Below are 19,848 nucleotides of genomic sequence, written 5' to 3' on the forward strand. Positions count from 1 at the left end.
AGAAAGTACATTATACTGAAGAAAAGTAGAAGGATCATCAGGTATTTATTTGGCAATTTAGCGTCTTCCATTATTAAAAGTAACCAGCATGCTGACAGTGCAATGTCATCTCAAACTTTTAACGTTTGCATTATACTAAAGTCTCACATCTATTTATCTCTTTATAGACCTGTACTCTTATGACATTTCTGCTGTTTCCTGCTCTTGCTTGGAATACTTTGTGATAACCAGAGTAACAGGCAAAAAATTATCACAGGTTTACCTGCACAGCATTGGTAACCAAGTGAGGCAAGGGTGTATATGAGACAGTGGCTGAGACTGGGCCTTTTAAGTGATTATTGGACTGCATGGTAAATTATAGACTTCCAGCAACACTGTTATATTAGTGAAATGATGGTAACACACTAAAAATAGAGGTTGTTAGTACAATATCTAACTGAATTCATATCAATATTTTTTTAACAAAATACTTCTCATAAAATTATTTAGGACTGGTGTTGGATGCTGCCTTTTTAAATGTGAAGTCAATAGCGCTTGAGCACGGTAATATTTTCATTTACTCTTTTCCTTGTAGTTAAGAATATGCAAGGAGATAAAATGTAGTTTGGAGAAGCTGGACAGCACAGAACAAAATAATACTAGGGTTCTGCAAGAAGTCCCCAAGGGTTTCATTGGGATCCACCATTGCAGCTAAATCTGCTTGGTGGTAAAGTTCTGGTTCAGAAAGTTCTGGCTAAAGTCAACAAACAGTGGAGCAAAGAACCTAGAACCAGCAATGTGAAATGGAACAACTACTCCCACTAACCCCCCCCCCATTTAAGTGAAGTACCTCAACACAAGTGCACAAGAAACAGTGGGCCTGATTTATTAAAGCTCTCCAAGGCTGTAGAGTATACCCTTTCATCAGTGTAGCTGGGTTATCCAGTTAACCTGGAATTGTGAGGAGAAAAGGCAGAATTGTCTGGACTTTAGCTGGATCATCTACTCATGCATGCACTTGGGTTATCTGGGAACCTTTCATACAAAACAATAGTTTGTGCCCATTTATTCTAAAACAAATACAGCAAGAACCTGACCCTGCTTTAGATGTAGCTCCTTCCCTGTTCATTTGATTATCCCATGAACTTTTTTGCTTGTTTTAATATAGACTGCTAGTAGTTCACTGCTCAGATTCTACTGGTTTTTGGTCACACAGTTCACAGAATACATTTATACCCAAATTTGAATAGAACAAGTTTGATTTATTATCCACAGTTACCCTAATCTGGACCTGCATTTCAAGAGTAGATTTGTGTTTATTTACATTGGGATCATGTCATGTTATCTCAACTTCAACCTAGAATTGTGCATCTATGCACATGCCAACCTTTTATTTATTATATCTACATCATTATTCAAACTAAAAAAATTTTGTAAATTAGAAAATTATTTCAGGGGTTCCCTGAGGATTCAAACTTTTTTCTATGATTTTCTGAACAGACACTCCTAGACAGAGAAGAAGGCTATGATGTGCCAGGAGTGAGGGGAAACAGTGGATGTTTGAATTGACTCTTCCTGACAATGTCAAGTTCTCTAGCAAGTTCAAAAGCATACAGGCAATATTTTTAAAGGGTTTTTTGGAACACATGTACACAGGTTCACCTCTAGCTTCACAAAAACAAATGAAAACCAATTTAAAACACTTACCTGGCAAATTCTGATGGCTTGGTCCAGTACAGTTTTGGTATCGGTGGCATAGTCAGGACATGGTAATGTGGCCCGGCTGAAATGAGCTTGTAATAGGAGGTGTGTTTTAGTGTGAGCACTGTCCATGGAATGGGGATTCACTTCAATGGGAAGGTTGTTTGCCAATTCACAGTTCATCTGGTCTTCATTGTGTCTTACAGGTAGATCAGTGTATTCCTCAGCATCCTAAACAAAGAAATTAAACACATTTTAAAGCTTAAATGAGACAAACTCGATGTATCAAACCCTAGGTTAAGCTGATGTATTTTTTTTTTAAATTAAAAGCAAAAGCATTATATATATATATATATATATATATATATATATATATATATATATATAAAATGTACCTGGGCCACAAATATTCATGGACCCATTTGTAATGAGAATTAGCAACTAGAGCAAATGATAAAACACATTTTATTTTTAATTTTATATGAAAAAACAATATTTGCAGTTCCATCTTGTCTTTAATTTCCTAGGTATGAACAATTCTATTTTGTATATTGTCATTTGCTTGTTTTTTTCACTATGGCAAAACTACTAGGCCCACAACTTTCTTTTGCTTCTGGCTGTCCCATTAATTTCCCAGATGAGAACTGTAACCTAAGAAGATTGTCAGCACCTTGCTTTTAAAAAAATGTATAAGGAATAACATAGAAGAGCAAAAATGAAAAAAAAACAACAGACATTAATAAGGCAATGTTAAAATTCGATCCAGCTAAGGCAATTATATATTTCTAAATTTGTTTGAACAAGTATTTGTCAAACACACATCTAAAACAAAACAATAAGAGTGAAGATGAGAAAAAAGACAAACCTGTCATAATCTGCAATACAGAATACTGATTTTTATGAATCCTGAAGTGCTAAACAGTAAAGCTGAAGATACTTTTGCATACTACTGGACTTTTAGGTACGTTTCCCTTACTTCAGGGATGCTGTAACTGAACCCTCTAAACTAATCTTCAACATTTAGGCTAACAGTTATCACTATACAGTGTTTATAAAGTGCCCCCATATTGTGCAACGTTGTACATTAAATAGGGGTTGCAAATGACAGACCCTGCCTAGAAGAGCTTACAATTTAGAAGGTGGGGGAAGTTGCACACAATAGGACGGAGTGTTAATTATTAACTTACCTTACTCATACTCTTTAAAATTAACTATCACTAACACTATTAACTATCATAACTATCATAAACACTATTTAAACCTTAAAATTATTTGGGGATGTTTTTACACACATTATCTGCTGATACATGGTTAGATGGTTAAATAATGAAGGCCGTTGTAATCCGGTTATTATAAAGCCACTTATTCCAAGTTTTGCCTTGGTAGGATAGACTTGCTGTCCTAAAATAAGGATTTTTGTGGCGCTTCCAATTGTACACAGAATGGATCAAATTTCTTGTTTTGTTGATCTGGAGGTGATGACGTGGATCTTTGCTGCCATAGGAATACACTGGTGTACTTTGAAAAGTTTTGGGATAGCTAGAGACAGAGCAACCCTAGTAGCTTTATTGTTTTTGTGGACACCAATGCAAAATGCAAAAAAACACTTATATGGCATTAACGAGAAAACTAAATTCAACTGACCTCAATTACCCAACAATGCAGATTTCAAGCACATATAGAATATTTACATTTTGCATGAATAAATAAGGTATGTGTCATATGTATGTGAGGTAGCCAGAAGAAGAAAGGAGATGTAAAAAGATGGTGGCCCCCGTTGCTTCCTTCGTCCTGGGACAAAGGAAGATTCCAGGATGGCGTGGGACCGAATCAAAGGACAGCTCTGGGGGGATCAAAAGCACTGTGGAAGTAAGGGTGAGTGCGATTTTTTTATTTTAAAGATAGTTCTAATAAGTATACAACTAATGAATTTCCTTTAGCTTATAATTCCATTTAAAGCAACCTAAGAGGTTTTTGAATTAAAAAAAGTTTGTTAACACAGTTTTTTCTTTAGATTCCATTGATAAATAAAACATTTTAGGAAGTTAATATTGTCAAACAGTTTTTATTTGCTCTACAAACTATATATATTATACTTATGTATATAAGTAATGACAAGGTTATTGCCTAACCAGTAGACTGATAACTAAAATTAAAAAAATGCTCTGGTCCATAGGGAATTTAAAGGGGAATTAGGCAATAAAAAAGCTTTAATTACATTTTTTAATGCAACCTATTTTTATGTGTAAATGTATAAACATGAAAAGACCTAGTGCAATTTCATTTGTCTGCAATAAATAGCAGTTCTTTTTCCTTTATGTGGTATTAGTGCCATATTAGGGGCTGGTCTATTTAAGAATATCTGGCAACACAGGTTTTAAAAAAACTCAGCATTCTCAAAACATTGCTATTTTTTATTGCATTATGACTTGCAACAGTGTGCAATGCTCTTTTGTTAAACCTTTGCTAGAAGTGGTGTACACATTACAGGATTCTCACCCTACGATTTAGTTAAATACATTTAAAGACATTCTCAGCTAATTAATAAAAAGACATTCTGTCACATTAACACTCTCCATCTATTTCCTTTTTGATTTACTTTTATACAACTGGAGCAAGCCATGGTAAGCTTAATTTCCTGCTTGAGACTTTTAAGTGCAAATTGTTAATTTTCTTATCTTGGAGGCAGCAATTAAAGGAAATTGAGAATGGCAAGTGAAGCTTTGATTCAGCTAGAAGCGGAGATGAATGGAGGGCAGTGGGGTCAGCGAAGTCTATTATATTCTTATGTGAGATGCTGGTGTGACTGCCCTGTCCTTGTTTGTTTAGTGGAGACTGGACTGACTGCTAACTGCAAATCTGTTCCCTTTATCTGACCAGGCATAAAGATGTCTCCTGGTAGCAAATGTTAAATGACAGTGACTGACAATCACACGACAAAGTCTGCTTGTAACCCCCTGCTACTGTTTTCAGATTGCAGTAGAAAAGACAGAATGAAGTAACATTCTTCATAATCATATCAAATGGGCCATGCTGTTCACTCAATATTTTTCATTTTCGTTTCCCTTTTCATTACAAACTGCAATCTGTTCTGCAAATGCCATGGACATGACAGTAGCAAAATGAAAAGAGAATGAATTTACCTGAGCACATTTTGCCTGTGTGGTTCTTTTATAGTGCTGAGAAAATGTACACAGTATGCTGACTGTTTAAAATAGCACTGGCTCCCTAAAACCATTTGTAACATTTTATATTTTGGTTTATTCATAGGGGAAAAAAAATAATTACACATGTTAAGATAACACATAATGCATGTGGCATTGTCATTGTAATGTGTTATTTGGTCCCCTGGAGGGGGCAGAGTGTTGTGTATATGGACCAAATGTTTGCTAACTAATTTCCTTTTTAAATTATATGTTTTTCTACTTTCTTAAATGATTAATCACACATATTAGCTAAATGTAATACTTTGTAAACAGCCATCGCTTCATCCTGAGAGAAAATAACAGTTGGTTAGTAGTAACAATTTAAAAACCTTGTGGTCATGAATTCAGGTGTCAAATACAGTAAAATACTTCTGACAAGACCACTAGCGCATGACTGCTTTGCAGAACAGACTAGATATGAGAAAAGGTTCCAAATCTTCCAATAGGACAACTTACATAAATTTGCATATATATGAGAAAGACACACTTCATTGTCAAAGAGCCTCTTTACAGCATGGTTCCTATCAATACTTAGAGAACAAGCTTACTTAGGGGTAACCCAATGCCCTTACAAATATTGTGATATTGCATTACCCATTTCCTTTTTATAATCTGTACTTGTAATTCTGAGTCTTAGGCTATGTACATGCATTAGATTTTTGTACCTGGCACCCTGTTGCTCTCTCCTCTTCACTTGTATTGCGGTTGTTCATGGATCTGCCAGGACGGATCCATAAACGACATTGGATGGCCGCTGTACACACATCTGATACTCATCCGATACTAGCACTGAAGTGATATTCGAACGAGAATCATCTGAAATGTGTACATAGCCTAACTCAGTCAAGGAAAGATGAAGTCTGACATCTCCTTGACACAAAACATGATATACCGGTACTCAGAGGTTAGGGGACAGTGTACAGGATTATTATGAGGTGGCCGACAGGCCTGCAATTTATAGACTTCAGATGATATCTGACCCTTAGCAATAGCAACTCCCATGTTTTTTAGACTGGCAGGTATGGTAGATTATTTTTAGCTACATATATATATATATATATATATATATATATTTTTTTTTTTTTTTCCAATATTCAAAAGTATAATTCAGATAATGTTAAAGAAAGACAGCAATACTACCTCAGTCTGTCCCTAGCTACCTACAATCAGCTGCGCTACATGATTTAGGTTAGGAAAGGGAGGAACAGCATGATATTCAAGCAGTCAGACAAGATAGTCAGCAGTGCACAGCAAGGCCAATCTAACAAACAAAGCCCAATGACTAGAAAAATGAGCCAGCGATGACCTCATCAATGTAGTTGTTATGTTTTACTGTCCAACCAGAAGTCCAGCAAAAAGTTTGTTACTAGCATGCCTAAAGTCAAAACGTTTTTGTTTAGGTTTGGATAGAGCATGAAAAAGTTATAACCCCTGTAAATTTAATCTTGCTGTCTATATCCCCAATGATAACATCCACCAGCTACATTTACTCTGGTGAACAGTATCAGTGAGACAAAGTAATGGGAAAAAATACTAGAGGGGGATCCTAGAGACTAAGGAGATCTGGGGAGTATAGACTGTTGTTCCATGTTAATTGATGTTCCATTTTTTTTTGTTTTTGTCCTAAAGTATAAATATTGTACTTCAATGACTAATGTTCTGCAGCTCAGCAATACAAGACCTTTTCATTGTGTGTGCCTATCCTTAACTGTTTAACACAGGAGGCTTGTACTGTCCTGGACTAGTTTGCAAACTCGCAAGTAGAAAACTCTCAGTTTAGATTTCAGTTCAGTCAAAATCAAAAGAAAGCTAAAACTTTCACAGATGGCTTCATGGCATGTGCGCAGGGTTTACGCAAGCTCAGATTTATGTGGGGAAAACAAGTATGAGCATTGGGAAAGATCTCTCCCCACACACAGGAGCTAGCCACATGGTGAACAGCTGGGCATTAACAGCATTTAAATAACAGGGACTATACATTGCTACATTTCTTCAATGGTAATAAAACAGTAGCATGGAAGGTGTTAGCAACAGTTTGGATTTTAGTGCACACAAAAAAATGTAACTTACATCCTCATATGCCACTCACAAAGGTCTAGCATGTATATTCAAATCTTTTCACAAAAATATATGTCAAATAAGAGGAGTTTCCAGTTGCTAAATATATAAAGTCACAAGAAAATTGAAAGAACGTCTAAAAGAATTAAATAATAATAAAATAGTTTAGGCATTATATTTAATTATGACACTGTTCCTTGCAATGGAAGACCAGGCATTTGAAGTTGTGAAAAAAATGTTTTTGTTCAGGACATTTTACAAACAACAGAACATATAAAAGCCACAAATGTATGTAATGCCTGTCTGGCTGTAACAGGTAGGCCTGACACAGCAATGAGTGTAGGGCAGCACACGTGAAATTTTTGTCGTAGGAAATTATTTTTCCGGATTGTTTCTAGTGACAGAGAGTGACATAAGAACTTTCTGTTCTATGAAGAGGGGAGGACGAGTGAGTGGCACCCTGCTGTGCACTTCTCCCTTGACTTGGTGACTGCAGTACACACATCAGATTCTCACCAGAGTCGAGCATGACCATTCGTCTTGAGCAATATTATACTATTCCAGTTACACTTACTTACTGAAAAGAGAAAACAAACAACTTTGAAAAAATATAACCACATCTAACTTTAAAAATAATAGTAGTACAAATGTCTGTATATTAATTTCTCTTTCATAGGTTTATCTTGATTGACAATTTATAGGTTCATCTTGAAAGTCAAGTTTATGTGTCTCCTATATAGTCACCTAGCTAAACTCTTTTTAAGATCCTAAAACCCTAATTGAAGTGCTCAGATACTAATTGGTTCCCAGTTAAACAAATCCCCAAAAGGTTGCTGTGGATTGCAAGTAGATTTCCAAAGAATATTTTTAGCAGACTGAGGAGCTGCAGAAAATTTCCAGTACTATACAGAGCTTAGTAGCAGGCAACAAATCTATCAATCATTGCATAGACCTTTATTTCCTTCCATACATTCTGACATTTTTTTTTATTCTGTATATATTCTCTGGTATATTTACAATGAACACTTTGATTTTGATCACAAGTGATTTGTTGCAAAACGGGAATGTACTGCTTCCTCCATTTAAGAAGGCTGGAAGATGCTGGTAATGCATTAATATTCAGGGAATGTGAAAAAGCTGCCTACATAAATATATCAACACATCGCCCTAGCTTGCAACATTACCCCTAGTTAGACAAATTATGCATGCTCTCACAGCCATACAAGCATGGCTATATATTATGCTGGCATACAGTAACAATGCATTTAGATGCCATGGGAAAATAAAAAGTGAAAAAAATGTTTAATCTGATCAGAAGAATATAAGAACTCCTAAGTGAATGCATTGGAAAGTAAACAGATGTTTTCCAAATTATATAAACCATCCAGAACTTTATTATAATGTAAATCATACAAATGCATTTGTTATGCTGATATTGCAAGCTGGCTATTGGCAAACTCTGGATTTTTTCTTACTAAATGTTAAAAAATCTAGTTGGTTAAAATTGTTGTTATTGCTTTGGATAGGATGGGTTAAAAGTGTTTTATTGGAAGCGGGGTAGTTGCAGAAAACAAATATACTAGACACAATATTTTGATTGCAGTTCTCTAAATTTCACAAAAGAGGGACCATCACTGCCTTGAGTCTAATCCAACACTCTGTTATTTTTTAACTTTTGTCATCTTATAAGTCAATGTCTAAGCAATTTATGCATTTAAGGAATGTCGTCACCATTTCTAAATCTCAATTTCTGTATTCTACCAAGATTTTCCTCTCCTATATCCATAGTCATTAGAATGGCTTGTAACTGTTTTCCTATGTGATTTTCAATTTATTATATGCATTGCCCTTAAGATCTACAGTTGTCATTTGAATGTTATTTTTATATGACTTGAGACTTGAAATAAATTTAATAAAAAATTGAGTACCACTCATGATACCAATTGTACCATTTGAAATAAATTTAATAAAACACAGAGTACCGTTCATGATACCAAATGTACCAATCGTACCATGGTACCAATTCTTTCGGTTCAAGGTGACATTCAGAGAGACACATCAATTGGTGTCATAAGTACATTTTTCCTTTCTAAAGTACATACTTTTAAGTTGATCTGCTTTTCTGTGTGGTTAAGTGCAGCAGCCAGAAGAAAGATATATTTTGCCTTCAAATTAAATTTTTCCAGAAATATATATATTTTTTGCTTTGTTGTAAATAAAATTAAGTTGGATTCACCTCATTGGGGTTTTCATCATTCTACGCTTTGTAGCAACCTGGAAGGTTACAGTATTATAAAATTTCTATTATTGCCAACAGCACGTTTTATCTAATACCCGCTACATTGTTTTTTTCTTAGCATTTACCATAACACTTGTATATCTCCTGGTATTATTGCATGCCTGAGTTTTAATTGGGAATTATTTTGCTATTAGCTTAAGCTATATATAACAGAGAAAGCTGTTGGTTGATTACACAGGCATATAGTATTATTTTTATTTGTGTTCAATGCCTAAATCAGCCAGAGATGATCCAGATACAAATGAGCGCACCTTCCAGTTAAACATGCAGGGTATTATTTAGATTAAGGTTTGTGAAAACAACACTTAATAACCAGTGTGAAACACAGGTCAGGGGCAGTCAAACAAGTCAGTGATCACTTAAAAACTTTGAAGGGCATGGGTTTCACCAATTCACCTTTTTTCTTAAATCACTAAGGTACACACCGCAAAAGTCATTCTAAATGATCAAGGGTCAAGAGCTCAGAGACCTCTGCTGCTCTCTACAAAATAATATTATGCGGTCACTTGCTTCTGCCATAGCTGGAACTTCAACAGCAACCATCCACATTTAAAGTTTACAGACTATTGTCTGGCATAAAAAAGAAGAACCAAATAGCTGTTAAATAATAAAACGCAAAAAGCCTGTAACAGACTTGAAGCTTTTTCTAAATGCTTTCCCCTTTTCTTTGGTATTCTAACTGCTTTGACAGTTTATTTTATTTTGCCTAAATGCTAAAAGTGTACACTGAAGATTAAGTCTATCATAAAATGTTAAAGTATACCTGAAACCAAATACTATTGTATTTCTTTTTTTTAACACGGTATTGTTAAAACATCAGATGTTCCTGCAACCTGCATTACCACTGTTGAGATTCACATTCTTTATTTTTTTTAAACTTATTGTGAAATAAGGTAAATTGTGAAAAAGTAAAGTGTAAATCCAAAATTTCACAGTTGTCATAGGATGTGAGAAGAAATTCTTCTCCAAAAAGGACACCTGTTCCTGGGACAATGTTCTAAGAGGGGGTTTTCTCTTTTCTTAGGAACAACAAAGTAAGGAAGTCTTTCCAACATGATACAGAGTGGAGAGAAAAAGGGATTCTAACCATTCTATACTCTAGCTGAAACATTTTGACTTCAGATATATTTTAAATATCTTTAGGTTAACATTTGTTTTTATGGCTGTGCCTTCCCTTGACAAAATTTTAAGCAGATTTGGCTGTAAATTGTTCACTTTATGTCCCCCTCTCTGTAGTAGTAGTATTTATTTTGTTCCCCTGACACTGCCTGTATGTTGAAACGTGAGGAGAAGTATCTGCTACTTCTAGGTTTCGAGGTGAATGTAACACACACACGAATAATTTTCTTTGAAAGTTAGCACAGTAACATAAGCACAGTAAATAAAACTTCAAAAAAAAAAAAAAAAAAAAAGAGACGGGCCGATAACAGATCGTCACAAATTATTGCATACATGACATATACACTGTCACAACAAATGGCATTTCTGCTTTGGAAAAAAAATGTGTCTGAGGTGTTTCACAGGGCCAATAAAGCCACTCTCTCGAGTATTACCCGAGGCCCTGACACCTTTTCACTAAAAAACTTTACACATCATTCCCCATCTATTTAAAGACCACCATTTGGATACTGAAAAATTCAGAACCATACACCATTGATGGGTATCATTCAGTGGTTCTGGACAAGTGTAAATAAATATAACAAGCATATTCCTGAATTCTCCACTTGGCACTTTTTTTCCCACAGTATAGATTATCGACTGGGCCACTAAATGTTTTCCATTCCAAGAGCTTATACCTCACTATTGGAAATCTCCAGCTTTAAAAAGATGGTTTAAAAAGATTGATGCTTTCATCTGTTTCAAGAGATTTCCCATGACTTTATGATACCCATGATCAATCATGCGCTGTGAGGGTCTGCTCAATAATTATTCAGGTGATAATGTCTGATTATTCTATGTAATATATCTTTTTTACTTGCATTGCATTTTGCCTTACAGATATAAGTCTGTGTGATTTTTATATACTACTCATCTCGCCTCCCTCTCCTGTTACTTCACTCACTAATTACATAGCCACACGTATCAAATAAGTGCTTTGAATATAAGTTATTGCTTTACTGAGGGGCTTGAAAAAAATTAATTACAATTTAACAAATAACCCTAAAATACTGTTCAGTCTTTCTTTAAGATAAAGTATTCTCACATCATTATCACAAGTAATATTTCGCAATTTAGAACATTACCTAACTTATGGACCAAACAATAATATTACTTAAGGCTCTATTTATAAAACAGGGAATCAAACATTGCCTGATGGGAATCAATACTGCCATTGAAACATATGGACCTGGAAGATTCCCACGATTGTTTTAGGGAATGTCAGATTTCCTGGTTTATAGGTAGTCATCTAATCAATTTGGATGCACGTCCACAAGTAAGAAAAATCCTTAATTTTTTAAAATTGAAAGCACAAATGTCACTTTTAGAAAGAACATGGAGTGTGGAACTTTAAAAGTCCCACAAAAACTTGGGGAGATTTTTTTAAAAGTACAAAAATACAATACAAGTACTTGCACAAGTATTAAATGGAACAACGAGAATATTGTGCATAAACACATCTTTGGCACATTTAACCCACCAATTCAGTCCTCTTGATCCAATGCTGCAGAAAAAAGGACAAGCTAGCCATTTGTAATGAGTGAAACCAAGGTCTTGCGCCTTTTTAATGCAGGAATAACCCAGTAAGAAATATAAGCACAAAAAAAAGCGCAGCATCCCAGTGCAATAAAAAGAATAATCTATAAAAATGCACTTACATATGAAGTGGAGCAGTGCGCCTCTTAGCAGTCTAAAGAGAGTTGACATGGCACATTGAAACAGCCCCCTGTGGCTAGTGGTTTGAAGTTAAAGAGCTGAAGCACTCCTCTGTGGTACCTCCGGGGATTCTGCTAAATGTGGCATTCAGGTGGCTGGTAGACACTGCAGTCCACCAGACGCAGGTTTCCAGTTCAGGTGCAGGTACCAGGAAAAAATTGGGGGCTTATTCCCCTTAGACACTATCAAGGGATTGCTCTGTTTTTTCTAAGATTTACTTGCGTTTGCATTGTCTTAACTTATGAGAGTCTTTTTTGTACTACATGCACATGCACTGAACATTCAGCAACTTCATTTTTTCATTTACATATGAAAAATCCTTATCCTGCCCAACCTCTCTTTTTCTGTCCTCAGGTTGAGTCTTTCTTAACTTAGCTAGTTAATGATGTATATTTTGTGTTTTGTTTCAATGCTGAATGCAAAATGTATTTCATTTATTATATGTATAGTATATATACTGTTTCACTTACATTAGTATTACAGTTAGGCTGGATAACCCCCTGCTTAATACCAAATTGTTGTTGTAATGCTGCACTCAAATAAAAATGCCTCAAGCCAATTGTTTTTGCTTGCCGTTTTTTTTACCCAGATGATGTCCATTGTTCACTATCAAGGAGGACAGAGCACATTTATAAACATGGTAAGTATAAAGGAATTCATCAAATTTTTACGCCTCCGATGGTGTTTTTTGTAAAATGTTTTCAGAATTATTTTTAGGAACAGGAAGGTAAATACTTGCATCTAAACATGGCTATTTACACTGAATTTCATACCCATATGTGCCTATAGCGGCTTTTAAGAACCTGTTGATATCACTGTTGATTTTCCACAGCTGTGGTTCAAATGCAGCACTGAAACCTGCTAATTCCCATAAGCACAAATGTACCTTAGTGATGTGCTTGTCCTGGTGCTAACAGCATCCAAGAATCAGGCAAAGTAAGCAATACTGCAGGATGCAAACCTGTTAATTGAACAGGTTCTCTTTAAAGTCTAGTCAAATCAAAACAATGTTGCACTGGTAAACTCATGAAAAATGTCACATAGGACATTATTTCTAGTTAGTCTCAGAAATAGCGTTCGAGTTAGGATCAGAGTATTCATACATAAATAAACTGTTCTCCAAAAAATGATAAATCTACAAGCAAATGTATAGCAGCAGCTGTAATTTATATATATATATATATATATATATATATATATATATATTTATTTATATATATAAAATCCTAAATTTGAAAAGACTTCATGTAACAAAAATGTACACTCTTGTTTACCTAGTAAAGCATGTCAATTTTCTAGTCATTTGGCATGTGCACAAACTTTAAAGTACTTTTAAAAGAAGATTTTGGGTGCCAGATGTTTTCGATGATCCCATTTGGATTTTAGCTACTTAGATTTGCAATCATGTTTTTATATATCTAACTGAGCTTCTGTTTCCTGTGGAATCAGAAAATTAACTAGCTTTGTAGCTTCTTCCTTGATCTGCCACCCGTGCCCTGAGGATTACAGACTCCACCTGAGCTTGTTTTACAAGCATAACAGAAAAAATTAATCTCTGCTGGCAGCGCTCCCTCTGGGACCCTAATGAATAATGATATCCCTCTCTAGCTGCCCTCTCAGTCCGACAGAAAAGCCACTCTAACCTAGAAATGTAGGGGTTGCTGAAACCAATCCAGTTTTGGATTAGCAGTTAGTTAAGCATCCATCTGCTCTACACAAAGATAAGGGAAAAGTCATATATAGCTCTATAATAAACGCAAACTGGGCATGATATTATTAGGTTGTAGTCACATACCAACTTTTATATCAGGGCCGTTTTAACCACTTGAGGTCACATACCTGTATTGTCCCTATGGACCAGTAAACATTTTGCAATTCAGCTATGGGCCTACTGATTATTTATGATACCCAAGCGACATTTTGTTGGCTATCTTTTGGTATTATAATACACCCTAATGTTTGTTTTTTTTCCTCTATATTCAAAAGGAAAAAATAAAAAATAAACACTTTTTAGTACTAGGAACATTTTAAAACAACAGGTTGTACTGTAATATTATTAATATTACACAGTATTTATATAGCGCCATCATATTACGCAGCGCTGTACAAAGTCCATAGTTGTGTCACTAACTGTACCTCAAAGGGGCAGTCTGTACTGTGGTCATATGTCATTTATAGAGTCTAAGGCCATTTTTAGAAGGAAGCCAATTAACCTAACTGCATGTTTTTGGGATGTGGGAGGAAACCGGAGTACCCCGAGGTAACCCATGCAGACACGGGGAGAACCTGCAAATTCCATGCAGATAGTGTACTGGCCGATCGAACCTGGGACCTAGCGCTGCAAAGGCAAGAGTGCTACCTATGAGCCACTGTGCTACTAGTATTAATATAACACATATTACAGTGATAGTTAGCACAGTGAGTTTTTTTTTTTTAAGTACTAACAATCTGTGAACAGCTATACAACTCTTGCAAAATATTAAGGCTGGATTCATGCAGTTCCTTGTGCTTGGAGCCCTGGTAACATACATAAAGTTATGAATAGTTTTCATTTCCCACTAAACTGCACAGCATATATGTGAACCAGCCACATTGGAAAGTATAGGATTTCCACTATCACACAGAAAAATATAACAATTGAGTTTTGTGGTTTGAAAATGAACAAACATAAGTAAGCCCCTGAATTTAGCTTCTCTGCCAGTGGGCACTATGTATGTGGTTGGTTTATGGAACTTCTGTAAATTTGTAATTTGATGAACATGTGATGGGCTCAACACTTTTTCTAGCCTTTTTACTTTTTTTATTACAAAACTGACACTGATCATGTGACTATAGAAAGAACAATATTCTAATCAGCAAGTACAGGTATGAGGAACGGAACCCATGTGTAAATTCTAGTACAAAGTGTAGGACTGTGCAAAGACATTTACTAATAGTAGTAGTAATTGAAATCTATGTAACTGAACAACACAAGAATATTTTTCTAAGCACAAGAGCAGTGTGCTCACTTAAACCCGTATGACAGGGGGTTGAAAAAAACTAGAAAAAAGTACCACATTTGCCAACAGTTTTAAAAAAACTTTCTGGCCACCTTCCTACTTTGGAGTCATGTGTAGTAATTTCCCAAAGCATAACAAGCTAACAATATATATGCTTAGGAAAGGGTATTTTTAATTGATTAAAAACATGTTTACATTTTAAACATTATTTAAACATAATTAGGATGATATAATAACACATTTTCACTAGGTAAGAATTTATTACCTTGAAAATAAATGTGTGTATTTTTATTATATTTTTATATGTCCATGCTTGCTGCTACATATTGTAAACATTGTATTTTATGTACACATTGGTGTTGTGTTTCTCTAGTAGACAGCTTCTCCACTAAACTGCTAAGACCAAATCGTTTAGCCTCACAGAGCCATATATTTTTAGTCTGTGTTGTACTGGAAGTGAAGAAAAAAGCCAATCTCAATGGGAATCTTTAGGTGTAGAATACTACACAGAATAGAGGGAAAAGGTTAAAGTTAGTTTCCAGCAACTTCTTTCTGAACCCCAGAGACTTGGCTATATTTAAACCAATTTCAATGTTATAGGAAGTATAAAATAAACATGCACTCTATATAAAAATGAATTTAGAATACATTCCAATAAGGGCATGCTCCTTAGAAAAAGAAAGAATATTAAAGCTTTAATATTTGGCAGTTACTTTTGTAACCTGTCACAAAATGCCTGAGCTAGGAAGCATCAGGTGGTGTTAATTTAAAAATGGAACATTACACAAAGACAGCCTGACACTTAAGTATTAATACAAAAACAACTGCAGCATGCTTGCAATTATACACAGTGGCATCCAAGAACAACTGCATTGTGTGCCAATCCAGCTGTAAAAATGGGCACAGAGCTTTCCTACTACAGGGGTTGCTGTAATGCAATGCCAATGTTCATGAAAGCCTTATGTTACGTAATTAATGTTTATAGTATAAAACTTAAGACATCTAGTGGCTGCACTTTTTAGTGTTTTAATGTTTGTGAAAAAACTGAAAATTAGTCTTATCAATATATAGGTTATCTCACAGCAAACACTTTCATTTTCAAGCTACCAATCATGAAAGCAACATGAGAATTACTTACAGTTTAAACACTTTTTAATGGAGAGACACGTTTTACTTGGCTGGTATGTCCACTCTACAGTGCTTCTGAAATAAATATTTTCCTATTTAAAACTCTGCTTGGCACATCTAAAGCCCCCACTTTTTTTTAGTAATATAGCAGTAAAGCAATATAAGGACCTTTGTCAAAGGGCTTCAATAGGCAAATGCAGTATGATTTGACAACACTTTGAAACACTATTTTACCACTTTTTGCTGCTTTTAAATTCCTATAGACATGTATGGGGAGAAAATAATTTCTAAACAAAAGACCTTTGACACTGGACCTCAGAATGAACAGAGATCTTCATGAATTGGTAAGTTCACATAGTAGAATGTCTGACACTCTAGATATTAGTACTAATTTCTTTGTTCCTTTTAATGGTTCCTGATACTATTTAAAAAGGCCCTATACCCAGAGACTGTATAAGCTGCCTTTTCTTATCCGGTTCCAAACATACTGCTTGCCTGGTTGGTGTTCTGAACCTCCTGCTAAATCATTGACTGAAATTGACCGTTATAGTCACAACCATAAATGTTTAGTTTGGTAAGGATGCAAACAAGCCAATGATGAAAAGTACACCTTCATACTGTAAAGCTTGGAGGTGTGTGAGCTGCAAAAGTCCAAATAATGTAGTGAAAGCTCATGAATGCACCATGTTACCAGAAAATATTGGAGGACAACTTGCATTTATCAGCCTGGAAGCTGTAGGATGCGCATAGGATGCACTTGGATCTTTCAACATGGCAATGAGTCGAAACACAAGACTAATTTAATCAGTGGCTACAGTACAGGAAGATGCTTGCTATTACAGTCCCCTGACCTCTATATCAATGAAACACTTTGAAATCTCAAATATGCAGTTTATGCAAAGGCTACAACTCCTTTTTAAGATAAGAATAAACTCCAGAAAGCAACGGAAACTAGGATGGACACTAGGAGAAAGACACTTTAGTGCCAATAATTAAAATGCAAATTGGTAGCTATTTTCTCACTTAAAAAGTCTCAATTATTGATGTGTATGTGTGCAATGCTACAAAAATTTGAAAAACATCAATTAAAATGTGAGGTCTTTTAAACCTGTTAGATACTGGTACAATCAAATATTTCTATTTTACATTTCATATTTTTCACTAAGCAAATCAAGTTTAAAAATAGGAATAGAAGAAGAAACTATTAAGCTAATAAGTAGGGCACAATTTAGATTATAAAATCCACCTTAAAGCATTCTGACTGGAATAACAACTCACAAAAGAAAAAAACTACCCAAGGTCATAAAAGTATTAGTACAAAGTGAGTATATCATATGTAAGTGAGCAAGGCGTGTATATCATAAAAATGTTCACCAAAGAGATTTTGGCAGGCAATAGTAAAATATGTGTTTAGGTGTTTGCCTTGAGTTGCACTTTAGGTTTACCATACATTTTAGTTTTTTACAGAAGGGTCTCTGGCACTCATTTCTGTGACGATCTTTGGTAAGAATACTTTTACACTTTTCTCTTCTTTCCCTCACATTAATGTTCGCTCATCCTCGGCTTAACTAGGATTTGCATTTTATGGTCATCCTAAATCATGTTATCTTACAGATCTTGACAAGAAAACCTCTATTTCCATCTCAGGAATTCTACTTTAGTATGTTGCAAATTACTCTGTGGAGCTGTCAAGGAAAATACTTGTTTTAGACTACATATTTTTTTTTACAAAAAAAAAAATTCGACTAATAAATTATTTTTGTCGAAATATAAATTTATACGAGGGACTATTTTTTTTTTGGAAAAAAGACATTATTAGTGACAATCAGCTGTTTACTACTGCAGTGTTAATTGACTACATTCCATGGTTACCTGATGCTTTTTCCACTGTTGTTTTTATTTGCTTTTGCCACCTATTCCTAATATGTTTAAGTATTACCACAATGCATCATATCCTCTGTTCCTACTCTGCCTGCCCAAAACGCTTCCTATTTCTCCAACCTGTTAATACCTTAATTGATTACTCTCACATCCACCTGATGTGTTTGTCTATACTGCCCTCCATCTCTCTGGTGATACCTGATACACATACTCACCCCTTCTTACTAACCTACCTCAATATATAACCTACTCCTATCTAAATTGCCTAAAACACTGGCTCTTATGGCACTCACCTTCCAATTCTCTTGCTGAACTTGCCTATGAAGACCTGCATTGCACATCCACCCCCCGCCTGGGCAACAAGACAGGTGATGGTTTGGGTCTCATTTTCTCCCTTCACTCTACCATTCAAGTACTGTGTAACTCCCCCTCTCATATATTATCTTCATTTGAGGCACATGCAACTTTTCTCTCAGAATTGCTGATGTCCATCAGTCCCCTGGCCAGCAAACAATTTTCTGGTACTGCCAAACACCAAGTACCACAAGGAGTTTGTTATGACCTTTTTAAGACAAACTGTCTTCTGTCCAAATCTCTGATCTACAGTCATTATCCTGTCAGGTCCCTGCTAAATATTATAAAGACTCTCATTATAAAGACACCAGGTGGCACAAACTGTGAGCACATACTGAGAGGCCCATTCACATCATCGATATTAGTTGTAAGGTATGATTGTTAAGAGTTAGCAAGGATGTGATCATATGTACTGGATATATGTCAAAAGCAATGTTAATATGTGTGAGTATAACAGGCATGGTATACTATACCCAATTATTTTTACAAATATAAAAGTTTACACAGCCCAATGTATATGGTGCCCAACCTGCCATTGCTATTTTGTGAATACACACAAGTCTCTATTATAGAGCCTAAATCCATGAAGAAAACTAAGTTCAAATATGACAGCTAACCAAATCACTTGGTGGGGGCGTGAACAGACACATTTCTCATGTTTGAGCTAATACTAATCGATGATTATAATAAAATATGATAAGCCTCAGAGAAGAATTGCCCTCTAGTGGCCAACAGGCATTGCTACAGGTTAGGATTGCACTTCCCCTTTGCATGATAATTGGGGTATTAGGACTAGTGAAAGCACAAACAAAAAATAGATTGTAGCAATTTACCACATTTAACACATGGTGGTGACTAGATGAACTATAAAGTTTGCAGAGATAGATTTTACAGCCCCATCTTGTATATACACTGAAACATTTTACTAATTGTCAGTTTATTGAAGAAATAGCAACTAAAAAAAAAACAAACTTGCAAAATATAATGCATCAGATCATTGTTTTTCTAGCCAAGGAACCGTGATAATAAAGCACAATATGGCAGTATGGTACACACACAGAAATCATGAATAACATTTTAAGTATATTAAAAAAAGTTAATAATTTGAATATCTTTCAATCTATGTGCAAACCTCTATACAACATAACTAATAAATTGTAAACTTTTCATATATTATGCTTGCTTCATATTTCATTATTTTTCCAGCAAACCTTCATTATTCTGCTTCTACTCGGACACAGGGTAAGTAGCCTAACTATTGGGTTGTGCAAATTCTTATCCCGACATTCATTTTTATCATCTGTATTCCCTACCACAGTAATACTTATGGTTGCTAGTGTAGTGACTAATACACCTAGCATTCGAATTT

At 35.2% G+C, this 19,848-nt stretch overlaps 1 protein-coding gene across 1 annotated transcript in view; it reads right to left on the reverse strand.

Annotated features, from left to right (window-relative positions):
* ASCC3 (activating signal cointegrator 1 complex subunit 3) overlaps positions 1–19,848 on the reverse strand; it is a 322,696-nt gene that overhangs the window by 33,904 nt on the left and 268,944 nt on the right. Inside the window, exon 36 of the mRNA XM_072410198.1 lies at positions 1,687–1,911. Coding sequence (XP_072266299.1) covers positions 1,687–1,911 — 225 coding nt within the window. The remainder of the gene's footprint in view (positions 1–1,686; positions 1,912–19,848) is intronic.

This window comes from Pyxicephalus adspersus, chromosome 4 (genome assembly GCF_032062135.1).
Source record: "Pyxicephalus adspersus chromosome 4, UCB_Pads_2.0, whole genome shotgun sequence".
Classification (NCBI taxonomy): Eukaryota; Metazoa; Chordata; class Amphibia; order Anura; family Pyxicephalidae; genus Pyxicephalus; species Pyxicephalus adspersus.